Source organism: Salmo salar, chromosome ssa18 (genome assembly GCF_905237065.1).
Source record: "Salmo salar chromosome ssa18, Ssal_v3.1, whole genome shotgun sequence".
Taxonomy (NCBI): Eukaryota; Metazoa; Chordata; class Actinopteri; order Salmoniformes; family Salmonidae; genus Salmo; species Salmo salar.
The window spans coordinates 58,758,442-58,784,387 of record NC_059459.1 but is presented as its reverse complement, the minus strand read 5'-3'; the positions used below and the strand labels follow the sequence as shown (position 1 = coordinate 58,784,387).

Below are 25,946 nucleotides of genomic sequence, written 5' to 3'. Positions count from 1 at the left end.
CAGACGCAGGCAATGAGGCAGTGATTGCTGAGATCCTGGTTGAAAACAGCAGAAGTGTATTTAGAGGGCAAGTTGGTCAGGATGATATCTATGAGGGTGCCCATGTTTACGGATTTGGGGTTGTACCTGGTAGGTTCCTTGATAATTTGTGTGAGATTGAGGGCATCTAGCTTAGATTGTAGGACAGCCGGGGTGTTAAGCATATCCCAGTTTAGGTCACCTAACAGTACGAACTCTGATGATAGATGGGGGGCAATCAATTCACATATGGTGTCCAGGGCACAGCTGGGAGCTGAGGGGGGTCTATAACAAGCGACAACAGTGATGGACTTATTTCTGGAGAGATGGATTTTTAAAAGTACAAGCTCGAACTGTTTGGGCATAGACCTGGCTAGTATGACAGAACTCTGCAGGCTATCTCTACAGTAGATTGAAACTCCGCCCCCTTTAGCAGTTTTATCTTGATGGAAAATGTTGTAATTGGGGATGGAAATTTCAGAATTTTTGGTGGCCTTCCTTAGCCAGGATTCAGACATGGCTAGGACATCAGGGTTGGCGGAGTGTGCTAAAGCAGTGAATAAATCAAACTTAGAGAGGAGGCTTCTAATGTTAACATGCATGAACCCAAGGCTTTTACGGTTACAGTCAAGTCAACAAATGAGAGCGCCTGGGGACACACAGGGCCTGGGTTAACCTCTACATCACCAGAGGAACAGAGTAGGAGTAGGATGAGGGTACGGCTAAAGGCTATAAGAACTGGTCGTCTAGTGCGTTGGGAACAGAGAATAAAAGGAGCAGATTTCGGGGTGTGGTAGGATAGATTCAGGGCATAATGTACAGACAAGGGTATGGTAGGGTGCAAGTACAGTGGAGGTAAACCTAGGCATTGAGTGACGATGAGAGCGGTTGCATCTCTGGAGGCGCCAGTTAAGCTAGGTGCGGTCTCCGCATGTGTGGGGGGTGGGACAAAGGAGCTATCTGAGGCATGTTGAGCGGGACTAGGGGCTCCGCAGTAAAATAAAACAATGAGAGCTACCCTAAACAACAGTATACAAGGCATATTGACATTAGAGAGAGGCATAAAGCAATCACAGGTGTTGATTGGGAGAGCTAAGACAACAACGGGTAGGACAACAACGGGTAGGACAACAACGGGTAAACAGCTAAGACAACAACAACGGGTAAATGGCGACGAATGGGCAGAGAGGGTCAGAACACAGGATCCTGAGTTCGAGGCTGGGGCTGCAAGAAACAAAATTAAGTACCGTGTTAATGAACAGTCAAGCAGGCATCAGCTGTGTAGCCGTGTGACCATAGGGTTCAATGAGCAGCAATAGATGGGGAGCCGTTCGGTAGTCGTTACTATGCTAGGCGAGCGGGAGACACGGCGTTCAGAAAAGCTAGCGGGCCGGTGCTAGCAGATGGGGCTTCACCGACATCCACGACGCAGAGGCCGGTTGAGAGCACATCGGCCGAATTACGTCAGCAGTCCAGCAGACCAGTCGTTATGGATCGGCGGGGCTCCGTGTCGATAAAGGTTCCAGGCCAATTGGCAAGAGAAGTATTGTAGTTGGTGTTCTTCGTTTGCTAGCCGGGAGATGGGCCTAGCTCGAGGCTAGCTCGACGCTAACTGGTGCTTGCTTCTGGACAAGGGCGTTAGCCACAATAGCCACTCGGTAGCAGCTAGCTAGCTGCGATGATCCGGTGTAATGGTCCAGAGCTTGCGGCAGGAATCCGGTGATGTAGTGGAAAAAAGCAGTCAGATATGCTCAGGGCTGATATCGCGCTGTGCGGACTGGCAGGTATTATCCGGGCTAAAGCAGCTGGTGTCTGAGCTAAAGGTAAAGACCGCTAGCAGTGGCTAACAATGACTAAATAGCTAGTAGCTAATTAGCTGGCTAGCTGCTGATGGAGGTTCCAGTTCTAAGGTCGAAAAAATAGCAGATCCGTACCACATTGGGTGAGGCGGGTTGCAGGAAGGTATAATTAATTCAAAAATGGAAAAGAGATTGAAATATATTGAAATGTACACAAAAAAAACCCAAGGGAAAAAAATGAATATTTACAAGGGACAAAAACAAACACGTCTTACTGCTACGCCATCTTGGATCTATAAGAATTGTGGAGGAATAAGTATTGTGGATATAACTATTGTGGAGGAATAATACATTATGACCTTGCTCTTGCATTTCAAAGATGGCGGTACAAAAAAATACAAAAGATTGTTGTTTATTTCTTTGTATTATCTTTTACCAGATCTAATGTGTTATATTCTCCTACATTCCTTTAACATTTCCACAAATTTCAAAGTGTTTCCTTTCAAATGGTACCAAGAATATGCATATCCTTGCTTCAGGGCCTGAGCTACAGGCAGTTAGATTTGGGTATGTAATTTTAGGCGAAAACTGGAAAAAAAAGGGTCCAATCCTTAAAAATACTTCAAGCACTGAAGTTGGTTGTTGATCATTGCCAGACTGACATTTTCAAGTCTTACCATAGATTTTCATGTCGATTTAAGTCAAAACTGTAACTAGGCCAATCAGGAACATTCAATGTCATCTTGCTTAGCAACTCCAGTGTATATTTGGCCTTGTGCTGAAAGGTGAATTTGTCTCCCAGTGTTGGAAAGCAGACTGAACCAGGTTTTTCTCTAGGATTTTGCCTCTGCTTAGCTCTATTCTGTTTATTTTTATCCTAAAAAAATGCAGTTTTACTTTTAGTGCCTTATTGCAAACAGGATGCATGTTTTGGAATATTTGTATTCTGTACAGGCTTCCTTTTTTCACTCTGTCAATTAGGTTATTATTGTGAAATAACTACAATTATGTTGATCCATCATCAGTTTTCTATCACAGCCATTAAAAACTGTAACTGTCTAAAAGTCACTATTGGCTTCATGGTGAAATCCCTGAGCGCTTTCCTTCCTCTCTGGCAACTAAGTAAGAAGGACGCCTGAATCTTTGTAGTGACTGGGTGTATTGATACACCATCCAAAGTGTAATTAATATATTATATAATATATAATATTAAATGTCTGCTTTTTTATTTATACCCATCTACCAATAGGTGCCCTTCGTTGTGAGGCATTGGAAAACCTTGATCTTTATGGTTGAATCTGTGTTTGAAATTCACTGCTCAACTGAGGGACCTTAGAATTATCTGAATGCGTGGGGTACAGAGATGAGGTAGTCATTCAAAAATCATGTTAAACACTATTATTGCACCCAGAGTGCATCGATGCAACTTATGTGACTTGTTATTAAGCAAATTGTTTACTCCTGAACTTATTTAGGCTTGCCATAACAAAGGGTTTCAATACTTATTGACTGAAGACATTTCAGCTTTTTATTTGTAATTAATTTGTACAAATTTCTAAAAACATAATTCCACTTTGACGTTATGGGGTATTGTGTATAGGTCAGTCACACAAAATCTCAAGTACAGGCTTCATATCAGCATGGCCTTTTGGAATATTCACTAACACTGATATGGCAGAAGCACACTTTAAATAACAGCCATAATGATGACACTAAAACACTGTCATTGTAATGATGCATCTATTAAGATACGTAATTATGAGCTATGCATAGCATGACATGAATGCGCTATAAATATGGTAAGGATATATTTCATGAACCTTTAATAATGCTGTTTGGACCTGTTATAACATGTTCATGAAATGCTTATAGATGTGTAATAAATGGGTTATGGAAATGTAGTCAGAGTAAATCGTTACTGTTGCTTCATGAGAAAATATTGAGCACATCAAGTTGTTAAGTAGGCCTACCCTTAGCAAAGAGGTTCTGTTTGTGTGTTCAGCTGTGACAAGGGAATGCTGTGGAGGCTGTGTTTATAAAACTGCTTTGACTGTGAATCAGAGACGGAGGAGGTCAGAAGGTGTGTGTGTTGGAGTGCTGTGTATGAATCACTTAGAACTCCTGTTGAAAAGCTGGGGGTCACTGAGTGCAGGAGGGACGAGGAGAATTACCACTCGGGGTTAGCTTTGGCCTCTCTCGACTCACACATCCTCAATATAATAGAGAAGTGTCGCGGAGGAATTGTATGAGTCGCACTCTACAACCCTTTCCTCTAATCATGTGATGTCTCATTATGTACAGATGTCTCATTATGTACAGTCCCCATAGGAGAACCGTTTTTGGTTCCATGTAGAACTATTTTGGTTCCATGTAGAACCCTCTGTGGAAAGGGTTCTACATGGACCTCCAAAGGGTTCTACCTGGGACCAAAAGGGTTCTTCAAAGGGTTCTCCTATGGGGACAGCCAAAGAACCACTTTAGGTTCTAGATTTTTCTTAGAGTGTAGACCAACAATGTTCCTGGAGAGCTACCCTCCTGTAGGTTTTCCCACCAACATCAGTTTTAACTGAACTGTTTCAGCTTATCAACCAGCTAATTATTAGAATCAGGTGCGCTAGATTAGGGTTGGAGCGAAAACCTACAGGACGGTAGCTCTTCAGGAACAGGGTTGAAGAGCCCTGGTGTAGACAGTAGTACAGTGCAGTACACAGTTGATCTAACGAATAACCAATCAGTTAAACTGTTTCAGTTTCTTCATTTGAAGCCAAGTGGACAAGCTGAATGGCATGCATAGAGCTTTTGATGTTTGAGATGGTTTCATTTTGTTAGCTCATTGGGCACAATGTTCTGAACTGATCCTGGGCCAGAAGCCATCAAGCCAAATACTCTGAGCCTGATGATTTGTCACCCACAGGTCAATGCTCTGAAATCAGTTCAATGTACATACTACATTTCAAGGGTCAGAGCTCTATCATAATGGAGATGGAAAAAGCTATTCCAGAGGGTTTCTTAACCCTTCCCCTCCCCTGTTCACTGTTTTTGTCCTCTGCCACCAAAAAAGGGCATAGGTCAAGACACAAAGCACTGGTGGCCTTCACTGGCCTATGTCACTGCTTTAGATTGATTATAACACATATTATAAAATCCTCTGGAAGGCTTTGTACATTTCCAGGGAGGTGGTAGACAAGTCATAACATGTGTGTTTGTAGTAACCCATCAGTAAATCATTGACATGTTAACCAATGCATGCTGTGTTTGAGGCCTCAAGGCTATGGTAGATTTGTAACTCTCCTCCATACACTGTAGCTGGGCTTTTGACTTGTTTTACCACTGTGGTTAAAACTTGTCTGATTCTCCCATCACTCCCCTCTACCCAGAGAGAAGACAAAGAGCATGTGCTCTTGACCGCTCCCACAAGAGGTCGCCGTGTCTTGGAGCACTCCGCTCTCAGCCAGCGCTGCAGGAGGTGATGGACGTGGAGGGAGTGTGCCTGGAGGAAGAGGAGGAGGAGAAGGTGAGGGAGGTCACCATCACCCACGGAGAGGACTCGGAGCTCAGCGTCAGTTTCCAAGGGTACGCGGCTGAGCTCCGGCAGTGCCAGAGTCGAATGAAGACCTCTCAGGTGCCCCTCAACACCCACGATCAATCAGAAGGGAACAAAGACTCCAAGACTGACACATACAAGGCCACCATTGTGTGAGCACTGAGGCTGAGCAACCCTCACCAGCACTTTCCAAGTTTGATTCACAGTCTGTTCAAACAGGAACTTACTTGATGAACAAGGGACTTTTACTGTAAAAATCTGTCATTTTTTCATGCCAGAACTGATGTATATGTATAATAATTGTATGGTGATAGATATTGTATTATTGATCATTACTGACTATGCCGTACTGTTTAGCGCGTATACATTTTCAAGAAGTGATGAAAAGGAAAATAATTGCCAGTTAAGATTAATGAACAATTTGGTAATAAACTATTGTTTGGAAATGTATTAGGGGATACCTTGTTTTAGATGGATGCTGATAATGTAGGTACTGTAAAGCTGGGGCTATAGAATTAAGCCTCTTTCAGGTAGATTATAGGATTCACACATTGTAGGAACATGAGAAACTCCTTGCAATTCTAGTGCATGTTACTGTATTATTCTGGTCACACACTGAGTGTAAAAAACATTATGAACACCGGCTCTTTCCATGACATAGACTGACCAGGTGAATCCAGGTGAAAGCTATGATCTCATATTGATGTCACTTGTTCAATACATTTCAATCAGTGTAGATGAAGGGGATGATGCAGGTTAAAGAATGATTTTTATGCCTTGAGACAATTGAGACATGGATTATGTATGTGTACCATTCAGAGGATGGATGGGTAAGACAGAATATTTAAGTGCCTTTGAACAGGGTATGGTAGTAGGTGTCAGGTTCACCGGTTTGTGTCAAGAACTGCAGGTGTTCTTAATGTTTTGTACACTCAGTGTACACTGTTTCATGGTGAACAAAATATGATGCCTCTTCATGTCTGTACATTTGATCTATTATGGTCTGGCTTGATGTTTGGTTGTTCAAATTCCACTCAATAAACATTCCCACCATTATAATGCCGGAATGGAAGCTTTTGTTGTTAGTCATGTTGAAGGATTTTGTTAAAGGGTCAATCTGGTATTTAAACAACCGCAACTGATGGGGGTATGACAGTAGAACTAACCCACTAGGCACAGACGTCAATTCAATGTCTATTCCATGTTGGTTCATCGTAATTCCATTGAAATTATGTGGAAACAGCTTGATTGAACCAGTGACTGCCCAGTGGAAAGCTCACGAGGCATTTATAAGTTATGTTCTTCAAGAATCAGTGGCTATATATCATTAATTTAAAAGTCCACAAATGGATGTGCCAATCCAAGATGGCCCCTTTAATGATTAATTTAGCTTGAAATAAAAATTATTTGTAAGAATGCAAATCCTTGATACCCAACCAGCTCTAAACATAGACCTGTCAAGGCATTATCATTGGTCTTTAAGATATTCACATTGCAGAATTCTCCCAAGTGTGTTTTGTCTTCTTAAATCTGTTTGCCCAGTTGGTCAGAACGGTGGTCAGTTTATTAACAGTATTAGTAATTATAAGTGAACAATTTCTTCGAGTCACACATTATTAACCCATTTTAAACCAGTCTTGTCAGGAAGTCGTGTCTTGTCAGTAAGAATAATATATCTCCGAGTGTAGTTTACCATAGCAGGCATTTCAATTACTGCAATCTTTGAAAATTAGAGGCTTGGTTATGGGACAGGTGGTGTTCTTGCCACAGCACGCAGCACTTGGAATGTTTACGCATGGTTACCAAGCTATGAGAGGAGGGATCCGACACCATCACCCGCCACCTCCTCCAAAAAATGACTTTCCATTACATCAAAGCTCAGCACTTTCAAGATCTTGCATGTTTAATCGTGGGCGTCTCGTAAGGGAAATTAGTTGCAATTCGATGTTTTGCGCAGAATGATGGCCATAATCAAAAAGTAGGTCTAATGACGCATTTGATTTACTCAACAGAGTTTGCAGGGAACAGGCTCGCTCTTGCAGCATATCCCACGTTCTCCATGACCAAAAGCAGGCTGAGTTCTCTCGAATTGACAGATAAAACGTGACATTTATCTGACGGACCTGATTCAAGAAATTAACTTCAAATAATTTTGCGCACGATAACAGAGACGACATAACCCAAAATATTATGATGCTATACTTTGTGTTACTTTTCCTACCGTATGTCTTCAGTGCACGCACGGTAAGTGTAGCTGTTTCTTACAATTATAGCAGTTCTTCTAGAGCGCAACAAGTGAACGGTTTGCGTTTGGATAGGCATATTTTAGCGTGCATAATTTGCCAAAAAAGTTAACTTACCGTGCATTACTTTAATATTGTTTTCACTTTGGTTCCAGCGAATGGTACTCCCAAGATATGAAACGTTTAGTACAAGAAATGTGAACAGAGATAGTCATAAAGGTAATCATTACTATTAACATTAACAACATACATCACCTGTTTAATTGATTACAGTTTTGTGCGTAGTCTTCACTATCCTGTCTCAATGTTGTTTATAAAATGTTGAAATATGTTGTTTGTATAATAGGATTACATAACTGTACAATACAGCCCGTCAACCAATTGACCAGTCAAGAACTCAATGATAATGACCTCTTTAGTCGATGGAGTTAGAATCCAGAAGTATTCATCTTGTGTTGGCAAGGGTACACAATCTCTTTTCATAACAGAACAACGATTAGGGAATGATATAGTGCTGAGATCTATGCATCCCTTCTACTGGGCCTCCCTAGTAACATAACTTGATTGGGTCCTGGCAGGAGCCACTGTCAAACTCAAAAGATGAATTGTCTATCATATGCTGTGATCCCAAGCCGTGGGAGAACACCTGCGTTCTCATAGCATATTAAAAGTGGCCTCTATTCTGCCGCAAAGTGTTTTAGGGTTGATATTGTTTTTACTTTCAATATTGGCGTTGAACTGATCTTGTGCAGTAAACTTAACGAAATACAGATTTTTTCATTTTCTTGCGGAGAATGAGGAATGAATGACTAGAATATGTGTAAAATACAATATTTTCACTGATAACTATTTGTATCTACTCCTGTTTCTGTGGATCCAGTCCTTACAGTAGAGGGGAAAGAATGTAAATTCCCATTCCGTCATGGAGGAAGCATTCACCACCACTGTATCACCATCAGCTTCTCCAGCTCTTGGTGAGTCCAGTGTCATCCATTTAAAGTGTCTCTTAGTCACTCTAGTATCCAATGTTTTAGAGACACAAACAGCCACTTCAACCACATGCACATTCAGCAAACCATTGCCACACATTTCCATTACTCAAAGAGATACACTATATGTACAAAAGTATGTGGACACCCTTTCAAATGTGTGGATTTTGGCTATTTCAGGTGTATAAAATTGAGCACACCGCCATGCAATCTCCATAGCCAAACATTGGCAGTAGAATGGCCTTACTGAAGAGCTCAGTGACTTTCAACGTGGCACCGTCATAGGATGCCACCTTTCCAACAAGTCAGTTCGTCAAATTTCTGCCCTGCTAGACCTGCCCCGGTCAATTGTAAGGGCTGTTATTGTGAAGTGAAAACATTTAGGAGCAACAATGGCTCAGCCGCAAAGTAGTAAGCTCACAAGCTCACAGAATGGGACCACCGAATGCTGAAGCGCGTAGCGTGTAAAAATCATCTGTCCTTGGTTGCAACACTCACTACGGAGTTCCAAACTGCCTCTGGAAGCAACATCAGCTCAAGAACTGTCGGGAGCTTCATGAAATGGGTTTCAATGGCTGAGCAGCTGCACACAAGCCTAATATCACCATGCGCAATACCAAGTAGTGTAAAGCTTGCCGCCATTGGACTCTGGAGCAGTGGAAACGCATTCTCTGGAGTGATGAATCACGCTTCACCATCTGGAAGTCCAACGGCCGAATCTGGGTTTGGCAGATGCCAGGAGAACGCTACTTGCCGAATGTATAGTGCCAACTGTAAAGTTTGGTGGAGGAGAAATAATGGTCTGGGGCTGTTTTTTATGGTTTGGGCTAGGCCCCTTAGTTACAGTGAAGGGAAATGTTAATGCTACAGCATACAATAACATTCTAGATGATTCTGTGCTTCCAACTTTGTGGGAACAGTCTGGGGAAGGCCTTTTCCTGTTTCAGCATGACAATGCCGCTGTGCACAAAGCAAGTTCCATACAGAAATGTTTTGTCGAGATCGGTGTAGAAGAACTTGACTGGCCTGCACAGAGTCCTGACCTCAACCCCATCAAACACCTTTGGGATGAATTGGAATGCAAACTGCGAGCCAGGCCTAATCGCCCGACATCAGTGCCCGACCTCACTTATGCTCTTGCGGCTGAATGGAAGCAAGTCCCCGCAGCAATGTTCCAACATCTAGTGGAAAGCCTTCCCAGAAGAGTGGATGCTATTATAGCAGCAATGGGGGGACCAACTCCATATTAATGCCCATGATTTTAGAATGAGATGTTCGATGCGCAGGTGTCCACATAGTTTTGGTCATGTAGTGTACCTCACTCTTGTACACACAAAGGGGTTTCCCAGTCATAGATTAGTGAGGTGAGACACACACGCACACGAGAGTCATGTGAAAGCCATGCTGTGTCCACATCAGTAAGCATCTATCATGGTCTAAACATACCAGCACATTCATGAAGAGACCACGACAACGCCTCTTCTCCCTCAGTTGGCTGAAAAGATTTGCCATGTGCCCGCAGATCCTCAAAAGGTTCTACAGCTGCACCATTGAGAGCATCTTGACTGGCTGCATCACCGCTTGGTATGGCATCCGACCCGCAAGGCGCTACAGCGGGTAGTGCGTACGGCCCAGTATATCACTGGGGCCGAGCTCCCTGCCATCCAGGACCTCTGTACCAGGCGGTTTCAGAGGAACGCCCTAAAAATGGTCAAAGACTCCAGCCACCCAAGTCATAGACTGTTCTCTCTGCTACCGCACTGCAAGCGATACTGATGTAACAAGTCTGGAACCAACAGGACCCTGAACAGCTTCTACCTCCAAGTCATAAGACTGCTATATAGTTAGTTAAATAGTTAACCAAATAGCTACCCGGACTATCTGCATTGACCTTTTTTGCACTAACTTCTTTGACTCATCACATATGCTGCTGTTACTGTTTATTATCTATCCTGTTGCCTAGTCATTTTATTCCTAGTTATATGTACATATCTACCTCAATTACCTCGTACCCCCGCACATCGACTCAGTACTGGTGCCCCTTGTATATAGCCAAGTTATCGTTTCTCAATGTGTATCTATTATTACTTTTATTATTACGTGTTATTACTTTTCTATTACTTCTCTATGTCCTTTCTCTCTGCATTGTTGGGAAGGGCCATAAGTAAGCTTTTCACTGTTAGTCCACACCTGTTGTTTACCAAGCATGTGACGAATACAACATGATTTGAAAACGTAACCACTAACAGACATTCTAACCACTATCAGACATTCATTGAGACATGCATTTGCACTGTGACTGTCTCAAGACCCTATATTACTATAGTAAATATAAAGACTTAAACTTAATTATAGTCCTCGTTAATCCATGTGGAATTGCCCAAAAAAGTAACGAGGTGACTGTGTGCAAACTTCCACGACCTAATTGGGCTATCCTAAATGTCTCCATATGCCAACGCTAGACAGCACTGCTAATTTATTCGCCAAAAACAGTCATAAACGCTAATGTCATGCTATAACATGTTTATGACATGGTTGCGCAGGTTTTATAACCTAGAATTGAGTTCATGGTTTAATGGTTTATAGTAATGACCGTCTCAAGTCTCAGAACTAACTATTTACTTTTCACAAATTGTGACAGAGCAAGATGCCTAACTGCCTTCTTGTTTTGATGAAACTCTTGTTTTGTGAAAACAACTAGACCACAGACCTGTGTCTCATAACCACAGAGCTGTTGGATAGGGAGTGCTATGATAAAGTCATCTGTGTGACTGCGCTGCAGCTGCAGAGTAAATCCACTCAGGCTATGACAGGGCTGGTGGGCGTCTGCAAGTATGAACAACTAGGATGTAATTCAATATGAATCATGGTCTTGCCCTCTCCCACTCAGTCCTCAAGTAACAGCAAGTGCCCAGTGCTGGCTCATCTTAAATTCTGAGGGTTTTCGAGGGTGTGTGAGGGTGTGTGTGTGTGTATGTATGTGTGTGTGTGTGTGTCTGCTTATTTACTCAGCCACTGGGATCCTAGCTTGAGAGTCACTTTGATCTCAATGTTTCTCCATTAGTTTCTCAAGGGATTTTGAAACCCAAGTCTTTTGGTTTGGTGTATTGGGTGTAGTTACTGCAGTTAGCGGGTGTGGATTGATGGGTGGGGGAATCAATAAAACCTCTAACCCATTTTGGTAATATAGCTTTGGTCCCAAAAGGATTAAAGTGCAGTGCTCCTCAACTATTATGAAAGACAGTTAATACATTTTATATCAGTTTCAAACCCACTTCTTGTACTTACTGGAGATATACAGGTTTTCGAGGAGGATCCTTATGGTTCTTAGTCAGGTGACTGATCGTGTTCAATGTGCTGTTGATTTGCTATCTGACTCCTTGATCTCAATGGCCAGGTTGAAACTGTTGCTTGTGCGCTACAGGAATGTTTTTATTTCTGCATCATAGGTGTTCTCTGACGCACAACTTTGATCGGGACTTTCTCTGGGGATACTGTGCACCTGGGAACACCCAACCCATTGGTGAGAGGTCATTCTTGTGGAATCTGTGGACAAGACTTCATGGTCTACAAAGTCTATGTTGTCTCTGTGTATCTATACGATCTTAAAGATACATTTCCTGCTATTTACAGTAGTGGCATGCATAAACATAATATTTTTGAATCACTAGCTAGGTTTCCATTCAATTGTCGACAGATTTCCATGCGAATATTCTACAATCCTTGTTCCCACCAGTGGTATGTTTACACCAAACGGACTTGTTGCAGATAAAAAATCAGTGAGGGATGACGTAGTGCACACAAAATGTACTTTTTCACTTAAGTTTTCATATACCGAATAAAAATATAAAGTTCAATGTGTTTCCATCGCATTTTCATCTCTACCGATAGTTAAATAGCAAATGTGTCTACTCTGGTTTTGGCACTTGCGGTCTAGCCAACAGCTCACAGATACAGTCTAGTCTACATGATGAGATTATTATGGATAAGAGCCAGAATATTTTTATTTGTCAAAACAGCAGTCAAGCATCGATCATCATGTCATCAGAATATGACCCCCCCGGATGGTTGAGGGGCAGCTCTCGGGGGAACTGTGGGGGGGATTTTTAAGGGCTGGTGGCCCGGCGGTTGGGAGCTAGGGTCGGTGGATAATAGGTCGCTGGTTCGAGTCCCCGCCTTTTTGACCTTGCGGGAGATCTGTTGACGTGCGATCGAGAAGGGTGTTGACCTTGGTTGCTGCGGTGGGCCGCTTAGATTACTGAATGTGGTGTAGATGTTGAGCAGCTTCACTGCAAGTAGATTGTATGTTTTAATATTCAATATATAAAAAAATTATACAAAATAAATACTCATCACTGTGCACTTTCACCACCCTGTGAAGTTCATCATAATTTATTTCAACTGTAGTTTAATAAACTGCATGGTTTCCACAGTCAAAATGGGAGGACCACACACCATATCATCGCGTGACAAATTTACTTCGATATGATGGTTATTATATCATTATTTGCGCATAAAGGCATTTGCACCGCCATTTCCCGCATAATCAATTTTACTGACACAAAAAGATCCCACCATGTCGAACGAGCAAATTATCTGTTGCCATTTATAAAATGACACCACCATTTAAAAAAAATACGATTTGACTTTACCCGCATAAAAACTGCAGATGGAAACGTGGTTTCCTCATTTTCCTCCATTGCGTTCATCTACTACTTCTCCTTTTCAAACAGTGTTCAAATTAAACACACCAAAGTTGGCAAATACTTTATTCTTATGTTACTGAGGTAGCATGCTGTTTCTTTCTAATGTTTTCACTAATGTTCTCAGTTGTTGTGTTTTAGTGTTCGTCCACTCATCACGCAGATTCACAGACCCTTGTCAGGTGAATCCATGTAAAAATGGCGGCATCTGCACTCTGGTCCCCCACAGACGCTCCTTCGAGTGCTCCTGTCCAGAGAGCTTCACTGGGAGGCACTGTGATCAGAGTGAGTAACTTTCAGTATCATACTTTCTATATGGACTTGTGTTTCAAAGCAGTTTCAATTAAACTAAACCAATTATACATTTTTGGTTAGTGTCAATTGTCAATGGGGTTTTATTTCTCATCGCGGTATGACAGAGTGTGGGGATGGTAGAGAAACTGTCTTCCCTTTTGAGAAGTACCTTTAGTGCATTAACCCTTATCTTGCTCTTTACAATGCCAAACACTTACCACAAAACATGTCCCCCTAACTCCTCATTGACCTGTTCACTTCCTCCTCTTCTCACGTTTCACCCAGCTACCTTTGATCTCTCTATTCTCCCCTTTGTCAGGGAAGTGCTATGAAACCATACACCTGAGATATTACGACGTTGGAAAATCATGGGGAAGGATCTACCTCCGTAACGTGGAACGGTGCACATGTGTGGACGGGGAGATCTCCTGTGAGAGAGTCCGCTATACTGGTAAAAGACATTCTTACTTAGATCCTTTGTTACTTTAGCCACTCTGTGCTTTTTTGTTGTTGTTGAAAATGAGAGTGGAACCTTAGACTTGATGAGGTGCTGCCTCTTGGCTTGGAAATGGGTCCCTGAGTTGAGGGCCCCCTAAAACATTTGGAGTATGAGGGCTTCCCATCCCGACATTCCTCAATCTCCCACGCCTTTTGGATGATCAGATCTTTAGCCTCGGCTGTGTTGCCAGGCATCTCACTGTATTCTCAATGCCTTAATGGTTGGGGGTGGTTCGGGCGAGCCTACCAGGCCTTGAGAAACCCTCTGAACTCCCACTCGCCTTTGAGACCCCTCAGAACGCGTGAGAGAAACCTCTCAGCCAAAAGATAAAGGTGCTTTCGTCTCTACGGTGGATGTTTGATGGGTGTTGAAAAGACACTTTAGAGAGCCCCTTGGACCAAACCTATTTTGTTTTGTCATGGTATTAGGATTTTTATAAGGTTCTGCAAACAAATTTGATTTAGCGCTACCATTTCGTGCACACCACCGTCCCAGCCTGTTATGTAGGCTATTCCCACACATACTGCCCCCACATGGCCACTCCAAGAACAACATGTCAAATCAGACAACTACTGTTCACCGGTGTCTGTGTTTGTGAATGCATTTCTCCCATTCTACTTTTGCAACCATGAACCATAAGTGCTCGAACGTAGGTAGTCTAATGCTTCATGTGTGTTTTGATCAAAGTTACCACCTTAAAGCACTGATGCAAGACCAGCTCCAGTGTTTATCATGCAGTGGCGGGAGGCAGGATAAGGGTGGTTGGAACTGATCCCAGTGCTGTGATTTGTCATAATATATTATACCTGATGAAGTTTGTAACCGTCCTCAGTCTGCAGTGAGAACCCCTGTGAGAACGATGGTACATGCCGACTCATCACAGCCACCAGGGAGGAGGTGTGTGCCTGCAGGCCTGGCTACAGTGGCCCCTACTGTAGCATTGGTGAGTCCAACCGCTACATGCTAACACAGTCACTGTTCAATTTACATTGCTAGGTTAGCCTAGATTAGCATAGCTTTAGTTTAGCATTACTGGTCTTAGCCAGAGGTCATACACTGGGATAGAGAAGACATTTTATGATGTTTATTCTACTCTGTGACTACAAACATTTAGATAGTCCAATATAAATAAGGTAAACAGATAGACACGCACACACTCTCATAACACTTAAACACAGGAAACTGTGATATACATGGTATACTGTCTCATCCCCCACATCTCTTGTTGTTCAGCTCCGGAGGTGGAGTGCTATGACAACAAGGGCACAGACTACCGTGGTGTGGTGGGCACCACTGTCTCTGGTGCCCGCTTTCTGCCGTGGAGAGCGTCCCCCTCAGGGGCTTGGGAGAAATCTCCTACTGCAGGTGTGTGTCCAGCATTAGGTTGTCTTTCTTTCTTTATTTCTATGTCTTTATTGACAACCAATCTGGCAACCCAAAACAGAAGCTGAAGTCTCTGCTTCATGCCTGTCATGCCAGCACTATTGTAACGCTTGTCGTTAGAATGAGACCAAAGCGCAGCGTGGAAAGTGTTCATGATTTTTATTGATCAACGAAACACTCGAACAAAGTAAAAAGCAAAAAGTGAACAGTTCTGTCAGGTAACAGATACTAAACAGAAAATTACTAACCACAAAACACAGGTGGGAAAAGGCTGCCTAAGTATGATTCCCAATCAGAGACAACGATAGACAGCTGCCTCTGATTGGGAACCATACTCGGCCAAAACAAAGAAATAGACAACATAGAATGCCCACCCCACATCACACCCTGACCTAACCAAATAGAGAAATAAAACGGCTCTCTAAGGTCAGGGCGTGACAACTACCTCACCACTATCATATACCTCCCTCAGTCTGTCTGGCCTTGATGGAAATATGGTCATTCCCCTTTCCCCTTAGTCTGGCATTGGTGATATGTACATTCACCTTCCTCTTTGTCTGGCCTCGGTGATATGTACATTCACCTTCCCCTTTGTCTGGCCTTGATGGTAATATGGTCATTCACCTTCCCCTTTGTCTGGCCTTGGTGATATGGTCATTCACCTTCCCCTTTGTCTGGCCTTGGTGATATGGTCATTCACCTTCCCCTTTGTCTGGCCTTGGTGATATGGTCATTCACCTTCCCCTTTGTCTGGCCTTGGTGATATGGTCATTCACCTTCCCCTTTGTCTGGCCTTGATGGTAATATGGTCATTCACCTTCCCCTTTGTCTGGCCTTGGTGATATGGTCATTCACCTTCCCCTTTGTCTAGCCTTGGTGATATGGTAATTCACCTTCCCCTTTGTCTGGCCTTGGTGATATGGGCATTCACCTTCCCCTTTGTCTGGCCTTGGTGATATGGTAATTCACCTTCCCCTTTGTCTGGCCTTGGTGATATGGGCATTCACCTTCCCCTTTGTCTGGCCTTGGTGATATGGTAATTCACCTTCCCCTTTGTCTGGCCTTGGTGATATGGTCATTCACCTTCCCCTTTGTCTGGCCTTGATGCTGATATGGTAATTCTACCCGGTACAGACAGAAAAGGATCGGCCTCCCCTCTGACTCTGATTCCTCTTGAGGTTTCTTCCTTCTTGGGAATTTTTCCTTGGCACTGTGCTTCTGCTTGCTCTTTGGGAGTCCAGGCCAGGATACTGTTAAGTGTCATAACAGTAGTGTAAAATGTCAACTATGTCCAGAAACCCAGATAGGGACAAGATGCCGTGGTGCTACACTCTCAGTGATGGAGCCATCTCCTGGGAGAACTATGACATTCCGCCTTGTGTCATAAGTTTATGTGAGTAGCATAAGTGCTCAGGGCTGTAGCCAGGGTCTGAATTTTAATGACGTCCAAGTTATTTGGACAACAGCAAAAAAAATGACCCCAGCCATTATCACATTGGCTGCTGTAGCTTCATTAATCTCAGTCGATCTACAAACACATAGCGGTCATAGCCTATTAGCTATACATTTAGCCGCTACACATTAACTCACATTAACTCAGCACTGAGATTTCAAAATGATCATTTAATACGTACAGATGGATCTGTCAGCAGAAAAAGCATTTTTATTAGCAAATGTTTAACAAATAGGTTTGCTTTACAGAACTTTTTTTTTATTGCTGTGCTATAGCAACATTTCTGCAATTCTACACATTTTGCCATGATTTATGTCATGTTAATATGATATTTGAAGGAGAGTGACTAACAAAATCAATGCAGGCCCCCTAGAGGTCAGGGCCCCTGGGCATGTGCCCGCGTGTTCAGTCGGTAATTCGGCCATGATTACTACAAGTTTAGATAGCTGGCTAGACTAATTTACCAATCTAAAAATGTTTTACTGACATGGGCTAATTGAGTGACTGTCAGTGAGTGACATAACAAGAGGAAAACTCCTGATGCACTACCAAATTTTGAAATTGCACCTTTTGTATTCTACTAATCTAATTCTCAACAGTAAATTGAGACACCGACTGAGTTCCTTGAAAAAATGGTGTCCTCATATGAAGATATGGCCCTGTAAGTGCTAGAATGGGGCATCGCAAAAGCAGCGGGTTTTTTAGTTGCTATGCTGGAGGCTTAGTTCTTCCCAGCGTGAAAAGAGCCGCAAGCCACTTCATCAAATATTTTCAGGTGTGAGCCGCGTGTCCAAATCTTGAAAAAAGAACTCTGGTCTTGTCATATCACAATGAATAACCTTGTTATAGGACTTCATTAAAAGGATCAATTGATTATACCTTTGTGGATAAAGCTTACTTTAAAAAAAATAGTGTTGAGTTAAATGTCTCCAATGAACCTGCTTCAAATCATAGAGCTCGACGAGTCTCGCTGATCCGTGAGGGGCTTTGTCTTTAATCAACGGTGAAATATGCATTTGGCAGTCTTCAATTTCTTCTCCCTTAAAACCTCTACTGTATTATTATGAGCGATGAAGAGTTTGACAGCATTTTTAATCCCACCAGCAGCTGCTTCTCATTTAAGTGGAATAGAACATCCTCTCTCTTTATATTGCCTCCAACAATGTTGTTCTCCGCTTTCACAGAACTATGACAACCCATGACACTACGCCACCGTAACATTCAAAGCACTCTGCAAACTTAATTAAAACTCAGCACTTTTTTAAAATAAAAAAATGTCTGCGTTAGTGATTAAAAATAAGCTTCTTGGAATTGTACTGCACTTACCTTCCCCCGTGCCAGAAGAGAATGTTAACTTTACATAGGTACTGTCTCAATAGAAAGACAGAATAGTATCTTGACACATGTAGTACTAATAATGTAATATGTAATGTAATACATGTACTGTTTAAGGAGTATAGGTTAGATGAGAGGATGTACGAGTCACTCAGAATCAACATGTCAAGTGTTGCCAAATGCTTCTGTAGTGACTGGGACAACTTGGCTCTGCTATATCGACGTCATGATGCCATGAGTATGCACAGAAAGCACATTCTTTCGGCCAACCGCTATTTCAACACTTTTGTTAATGTTAATTGTTGGGTGGCAAATTGTATGCAATTCGGAACTTCTGACAATGCGTTATTGGGATTCTTTTTAGTACTTTCAATAAAACAGATCAATTTGTTGATTGTCTTTTCAGGGGAAAATTTGTCATTGGTAACATCCAAAATGATAAGAAGAGGCAGCCTTGGATGTAGCAATTACCTGTGTTTAGCCCAGTTACTCCAATTATGGGAGCATGCTGGTAGGTAGTAGTAGTAGTAGCACTAGTAGTAGTTGTAGTAGCACTAGTAGTAGTAGTAGCACTAGTAGTAGTAGTAGTCGTAGTAGTAGTAGCACTAGTAGTAGTAGTAGTCGTAGCAGTAGTAGCACTAATAGTAGAAGTGTCACTAGGATTATTATTATTAGTAGTAGCAGCAGTAGTAGTAGCAGTAGTAGCAGTAGTAGTAGTAGTAGTAGCACTAGTAGTAGAAGTGTCACTAGGATTATTATTATTAGTAGTAGCAGCAGTAGTAGTAGCAGTAGTAGCAGTAGTAGTAGTAGTAGTAGCACTAGTAGTAGAAGTGTCACTAGGATTATTACAATTAGTAGTAGCAGCAGTAGTAGTAGCAGTAGTAGCAGAAGTAGTAGCAGTAGTAGCACTAATAGTAGAAGTGCCACTAGGATTATTATTAGTAGTAGTAGCAGCAGTAGTAGTAGCAGTAGTAGCAGTAGTAGTAGTAGTAGTAGCACTAGTAGTAGCTGTAGTAGCACTACTAGTAGAAGTGTCAGTAGGATTATTATTATTAGTAGTAGCAACAGCAGCAGCAGTAGTAGTAGTAGTAGACTACCAGCAGTAGTAGTTTAGTAGTACCAGCTTATTATCACGTTGACAATGAAGTCAATGCTCTTCAGTAAATGTGAACTGATTTGAACTGATTAGAAAGGAAGCCCTTGTAAACTTAAGTCTGCTTCCATATTCGTTTACACAGCTTCTTTGCGGAGAGTAGTACCATTGCCACAGCTGCCATCGCCACCTAAAGTCCTTCCTGATACCAACCAAACCAACCACACCAAGCCAGACAAGAAGCCTGTGTGCGGAAAGAGGAACAATAAGAGGATACCGGTGGCCAGGGGTCGTATCCTGGGTGGCAGCTCTGCCCTGCCCGGTACCCATCCCTGGATGGCAGCCCTCTACATAGGAGATGACGTCTTCTGTGCGGGTACCCTGGTCTCGTCCTGCTGGGTGGTCTCTGCTGCCCACTGCTTCTTCCGCAGGTACCGTAGAAATACAGGATATAGACACTACAGGTGAAGGATCTTAATTTTATCACTCTGTTGCAGGATAACTTTTCTGCAATGCAGGTTGTTTAAAATTTTTAGTTTATTTGAGGTTTGAAAAGACTTCTAAGTTTGTATATTCCACTTACGAAAAATGTGCACTATATATACAATAGTTTGTGAACACCCCTTCAAATTAGTCTATTCTGCTATTTCCGACACACCCGTTGCTGACAGGTGTATAAAATCGAGCACACAGCCATGCAATCTCCATAGAGAAACATTGATGGATGCCAGGAGAACGCTACCTGCCCGAATGCATTGTGCCAACTGTAAAGTTTGATGGAGGAGGAATAATGGTCTGGGGCTGTTTTTCATGGTTTGGGCTAGGCCCCTTAGTTCCAATGAAGGGAAATCTTAACACTGGATACAATGACATTCTATACAACTCAATGACTTCAACTTTGTGGATACAGTTTGTGGAAGGCCCTTTCCTGTTTCAGCATGACAATGGCCCCGTGCACAAAACGAGGTCCATACAGAAATGGTTTGTCAAGATCGGTGTGGAAGAACTTGACTGGCCTGCACAGAGCCCTGATCTCAACCCCATCGATCACCTTTGGGATGAATTGGATTGCAGGCTGCGAGCCATGCCTAATCACTCAACATCAGTGCCATACCTCACTAATGCTATTGTGACTGAATGGAAGTCCCCGCAGCAATGTTCCAACATCTAGTGGAAAGCCTTCCCAGAAGAGTGGAGGCTGTTATAGCTGCAAAAGGGGGACAAACTCCATATTAATGCCCATGATCTTGGAATGAGCAGGTTTCCACATACCTTTGGTCAATCCCTACATAAAATGTCCATTAACTGTAATCCACATAATACCAACTGTGGCTCAGTTGGTACAGCATGGTGTTTGCAATGCCTGGGTTGTGGGTTCGATTCCCACGGGGGACCAGTACGGAAAAGAAATGTATGTATTCACTACTGTAAGTTGCTCTGGATAAGAGCGTCTGCTAAATGACTTAAATGTAATACTGACTCAAATGAATATCCTGTACAGCACTATTTGGAGCATCCATTTGTGTTTATACTTTTTTTCACCTGTTTGTGTTATGCAACATTGAGCCTATTTGACCGTAGAAATAGAGCATATAGAGTAGACAGTTGTACACTACGTTGGCATTTGCGTATATTATTTTGTCACCTGTTTGTGTGGTATGGAACTATGAGTTAGTCCTATGTTCCTTGAGGGACCATGCACATATATAGGTCTTGTAATAAAAAATAAATAATAAATGGTTTATTATTTTTTGGGTACTTTTTACACCTTTTTCGTGATTTCCAATTGGTAGTTGCAGTCTTGTCCTATCGCTGCAACTTCGCCTCTCCCGTACCGAGTCGGGAGAGGCGAAGGTCGAGAGCCATGTGATGCATTGCCTCAGACCGCTGCGTCATTCGGGAGGCCCCACATATAGGCCTTGTTAAATAAAGAATGATTAATATCTTATGAGTTAGCATGGGGTGGCTGCCCAGTAGTTGCACAGGTACGTAAGGCAGTGGAGAGTAGGGTATTTTGTGTGATTACTTTCACATTCAACCTTTAAACTCACATTTTGGCACAGCACATCACAGACACTAGTGGTCAGTACAGAGATGATTTACATTCTGGACTTTGACCTCAACATTTCCCGTTTTATGAACACACTATATTTAGACGCAAATATTCAGTTTGAGGAAAAGCTTAAAAACATTTAGTTTTCAAATGCCCTTTGTAGGCCAGTAGGGGAGGGTTTTCGTGGTTACTATGGTCTTGGGTCTTTAGGTTTAAACTTTTCAGTTCAGGCACTGTATGTATCAAGCATCTCTGTAGGAGTGCTTAGGATCAGTTTCACCTTTTAGATTACAATGACAGAAATGACATGGACAGGGGGGAACCTGGCCTTAGATCAGTACTCTTACTCTGAGATACCTGATACATAAAGCCCCAAGGGTATTAATATCATACAAAATAAGTGTCATTGTATTCAGTTTAATTCATGTGACATAATTATCCTACAATGTGCTACTAATGACAGAGAATGATGTGTCTGTCCTCAGTCCCCTTGTGTCAAAGATTCGTGTGATTCTGGGTCAGCATAAGTTCAACGTTACGACTCCTGACACCAAAACCTTTGGAGTGGAGAAGTACATCTTTCCAGAGCGTTTCTCTGTTTTCAATCCAACTCTCCATGACATTGGTAAATATATTATTTCACGTTCCTATTCACTCACACTGACTATTAGCAAACACTCAAACACTCACACAAAGTTGACATTGTAGCACACGCTCGTACACTGACTCACACACATCATCCTAAAAGTACCACACTCGCCCACACACAGACTAACATAAACACTCAGACATGCCAGTCTGCCTGTCTGCAGAACACACTCTGTCTGCACTCACAGCTGTGCATCTTGGAACAGCTGGCTCCAATGTGAACACACACACTGACACACACATTTGAGTGTGACAGTCTCTGGGCATCTGCATCCATTCCGAGGGGACTCACACTTCTCTCTTTTTCTTCTCTTTTCTGAAAGCAAAACAGACATTATTCAATAGTGCAGCAATCGTTCCGTGATTTCATGATTCAACATTTGAATAACGATGACAGTACATTATACAGCGTTCTGTAACTAATTTGGATGTTTCACCCGATCAAGGGCGTAATCATTGGAAATGAACAGTGGTTCTTAATTTACCTACTTAAAGGTTAAATACAGGTTCAGTAAATAACAACTGCTATTGACTCTTTGTCACATTTTCCTGTGTTATGATGAGAATGTTTCTATTCCAACAGTTCTTGTGAAACTGAAAAAACAAGATGGCCGCTGTGTGAAAAAGAGCCCGTTTATACGGCCAATCTGCCTGCCCGATAAAGACATGACCTTCCCGGACCAATACTGCTGTCAGATTACTGGCTGGGGCCACATGCATGAGAGTAAGAGTTGTGTCAAAAACTTCATTGCTTCATTGCTTCTGCTTCATTGTGTGTCTTTCACTCTAGTGTAGTGGTCAGATATGTCATTATGGTCTTGAATGTTTTCATATCACCTTCAAAACTACACTGTAACATCTCAAATAGGCATACAGTGGGGGGAAAAAGTATTTGATCCCCTGCTGATTTTGTATGTTTGCCCGCTGATAAAGAAAGGATCAGTCTATAATTTGAATGGCAGGTTTATTTGAACAGTGAGAGACAGAATAACAACAAAAATATCCAGAAAAACGCATGTCAAAAATGTTATAAATTGATTTGCATTTTAATGAGGGAAATAAGTATTTGACCCCCTCTCAATCAGAAAGATTTCTGGCTCCCAGGTGTCTTTTATACAGGTAACGAGCTGAGATTGGGAGCACACTCTTAAAGGGAGTGCTCCTAACTGCAGCTTGTTACCTGTAAAAAAGATACATGTCCACAGAAGCAATCAATCAATCAGATTCTAAACTCTCCACCATGGCCAAGACCAAAGAGCTCTCCAAGGATGTCAGGGACAAGATTGTAGACCTACACAAGGCTGGAATGGGCTACAAGACCATCGCCAAGCAGCTTGGTGAGAAGGTGACAACATTTTGTGTGATTATTCGCAAATGGAAGAAACACAAAAGAACTGTCAATATCCCTCGGCCTGGGGCTCCATGCAAGATCTCACCTCGTGGGGTTGCAATGATCATGAGAACGGTGAGGAATCAGCCCAGAACTACACGGGAGGATCTTGTCAATGATCTCAAGGCAGCTGGAACCATTGTCACCAAGAAAACAATTGGTAACACACTACGCTGTGAAGGACTGAAATCCTGCAGCACCTGCAAGGTCCCCCTGCTCAAGAATACATATACATGCCCGTCTGAAGTTTGGTGAAAGTGTTGTGGTGAAAGTGTTGTGGTCAGATGAGACCAAAATGGAGCTCTGGCATCAACTCAACTCGCCGTGTTTGGAGGAGGAGGAATGCTGCCTATGATCTCCACCGTCAAACATGGAGGTGGAAACATTGTGCTTTGGGTGTGTTTTTCTGCTAAGGGAACAGGACAACTTCACCGCATCATTTGACGGGGCCATGTACTGTCAAATCTTGGGTGAGAACCTCCTTCCCTCAGCCAGGGCATTGAAAATGGGTCGTGGATGGGTATTCCAGCATGACAATGACCCAAAACACACAGCCAAGGCAACAAAGGAGTGGCTCAAGAAGAAGCACATTAAGGTCCTGGAGTGGTCTAGCCAGTCTCCAGACCTTAATCCCATAGAAAATCTGTGGAGGGAGCTGAAGGTTCGAGTTGCCAAACGTCAGCCTCGAAACCTTAATGACTTGGAGAAGATCTGCAAAGAGGAGTGGGACAAAATCCCTCCTGAGATGTGTGCAAACCTGGTGGCCAACTACAAGAAACGTCTGACCTCTGTGATTGCCAACAAGGGTTTTGCCACCAAGTACTAAGTCATGTTTTGCAGAGGGGTCAAATAGTTATTTCCCTCATTAAAATGCAAATCATTTTATAACATTTTTGACATGCGTTTTTCTGGATTTTTTGGTTGTTATTCTGTCTCTCACTGTTCAAATAAACCTACCATTAAAATTATAGACTGATCATTTCTTTGTCAGTGGGCAAACGTACAAAATCAGCAGGGGATCAAATACTTTTCCCCCCCACTGTATATGCATCATATACAATCATGTGCGCTCCCATATAGGCACGTCCTTCCTATTCATGTCTTTACATGAATGTCTCATGGATGACACTGTTTCCATATGACCAAATGCTTATAGTATATGACTCTATCCCTTTCATTACTGATTTCTTTGTCTTATTTTTACAAAGAGGCAAATAAATACACCAACCTGCAGGAGGCCGGGGTGAGGATCGTCCCGTTTGAGAGGTGTATCCTGCCTGAAGTCTACGGCAACCATGTGACCTCCAACATGGTCTGTGCTGGGACCAACCGATGTGTGGATGCCTGCCAGGTAATGGTGCATAGATCTAGGGCTCTCTGGACCCAAATTGGAATAGAATGATATAGATAATGTTTTCTTGTAGATTGTACAGCCAGCCATGAGATAATGATGTGTGATACAGGCTGAATCACATCCGGCCGTGATTGGGAGTCCCATAGGGCTGCACACAATTGGCCCAGCGTCGTCCGGGTTTGGCCGGGGTAGTCCGTCATTGTAAATAAGAATTTGTTCTTAACTGACTTGCCTAGTTAAAAAAAGAAGGAAAAAAAATACTGTATAATATGGAGGAACCACTGGGCAAAGTTTACAGAACAAGCGGCTCTGCCTATACACAGACAACGTGCTGCTCATAGGACCCCCGACCAATAGCATTTCTCCCTATGCTCATTAACTTTAATGCTGAAATTGTTCTCTCCGCCGCCAAAATGGGGGCCGCTAAAATGTTTCGCCCTCAAGGTGGGGATTTGGGGGCCCCCAACCAAATCTAGCTCACGGCCCCCAAAATGCTAGTGGCGCTTTTGGTTCACAGAACATGCATATGGAGGCTGCTGTAAGAATTGCATGGCCTTCAGTTGCTTTCTCTTTAATGAAAAGTTATGGTTAACGTCCCACCTTGTTTATGTGTTGTAATGACAAATATTGCGTTTAGGTAGGAATGGAATTGGTTTATATTGGTGTGTGTAATATAAAGTTTCAAGGGGATGACTCATTGTTTGTTGTTTGTGTGTGTGTATGCGTGTGTGCCGCTCTGCGTATGTGTTCTCCCAGGGTGACTCAGGAGGCCCCCTGGCTTGTGTGAAGGATGATGTCAGCTTCCTGTATGGAATTATCAGCTGGGGCGATGGCTGTGGAAAGACTGGGAAGCCTGGCGTCTACACCAAAGTCGTTAACTACGTGAACTGGATCAACACAATTATCAAGCGCAAGCCCAAGTCTAAATAAATGGACATTACAGCTGGTATTTTATATATGTACTATGTGTACATACTGTGGAAGAATAGTGATATTTACACAACTGTGAAATAAATATTATTTTGTGATTGAATAAACATTTTAAATGTTGTTAAACGTGTATGTCCACCTGTCTTGAAAAATCGGAATTTGATGAAGGGGTACATTATTTCTGTCTTAGTGAACCACCCCCAGATGATAGCAATTTA

The 25,946-nt window shown here is 42.6% G+C and overlaps 2 protein-coding genes across 5 annotated transcripts in view; both read left to right on the top strand.

Moving 5' to 3' along the window:
* Nucleotides 1–6,424, top strand: part of LOC106577570 (regulator of G-protein signaling 12) — a 66,170-nt gene extending 59,746 nt beyond the window's left edge. For all 4 annotated transcript variants that reach the window (XM_014155718.2, XM_014155720.2, XM_014155721.2 and 1 more), the window contains exon 18: nucleotides 5,195–6,424. In XM_014155718.2, coding sequence (XP_014011193.1) covers nucleotides 5,195–5,517 — 323 coding nt within the window. In that variant the 3' untranslated portion in view covers nucleotides 5,518–6,424. The remainder of the gene's footprint in view (nucleotides 1–5,194) is intronic.
* A 693-nt stretch (nucleotides 6,425–7,117) lies between these two features.
* Nucleotides 7,118–25,848, top strand: LOC106577572 (hepatocyte growth factor activator). Its single transcript, XM_045701336.1, is given in 15 exon segments — nucleotides 7,118–7,605; nucleotides 7,760–7,823; nucleotides 8,485–8,578; nucleotides 12,043–12,116; nucleotides 13,438–13,581; nucleotides 13,910–14,041; nucleotides 14,922–15,032; nucleotides 15,323–15,418; nucleotides 15,421–15,454; nucleotides 16,768–16,865; nucleotides 19,499–19,784; nucleotides 21,892–22,031; nucleotides 22,638–22,778; nucleotides 24,653–24,795; nucleotides 25,555–25,848. Coding segments are annotated over 15 exon segments (1,785 nt in total). The 5' UTR covers nucleotides 7,118–7,551; the 3' UTR covers nucleotides 25,729–25,848.
* Nucleotides 25,849–25,946: the final 98 nt, after the last annotated feature.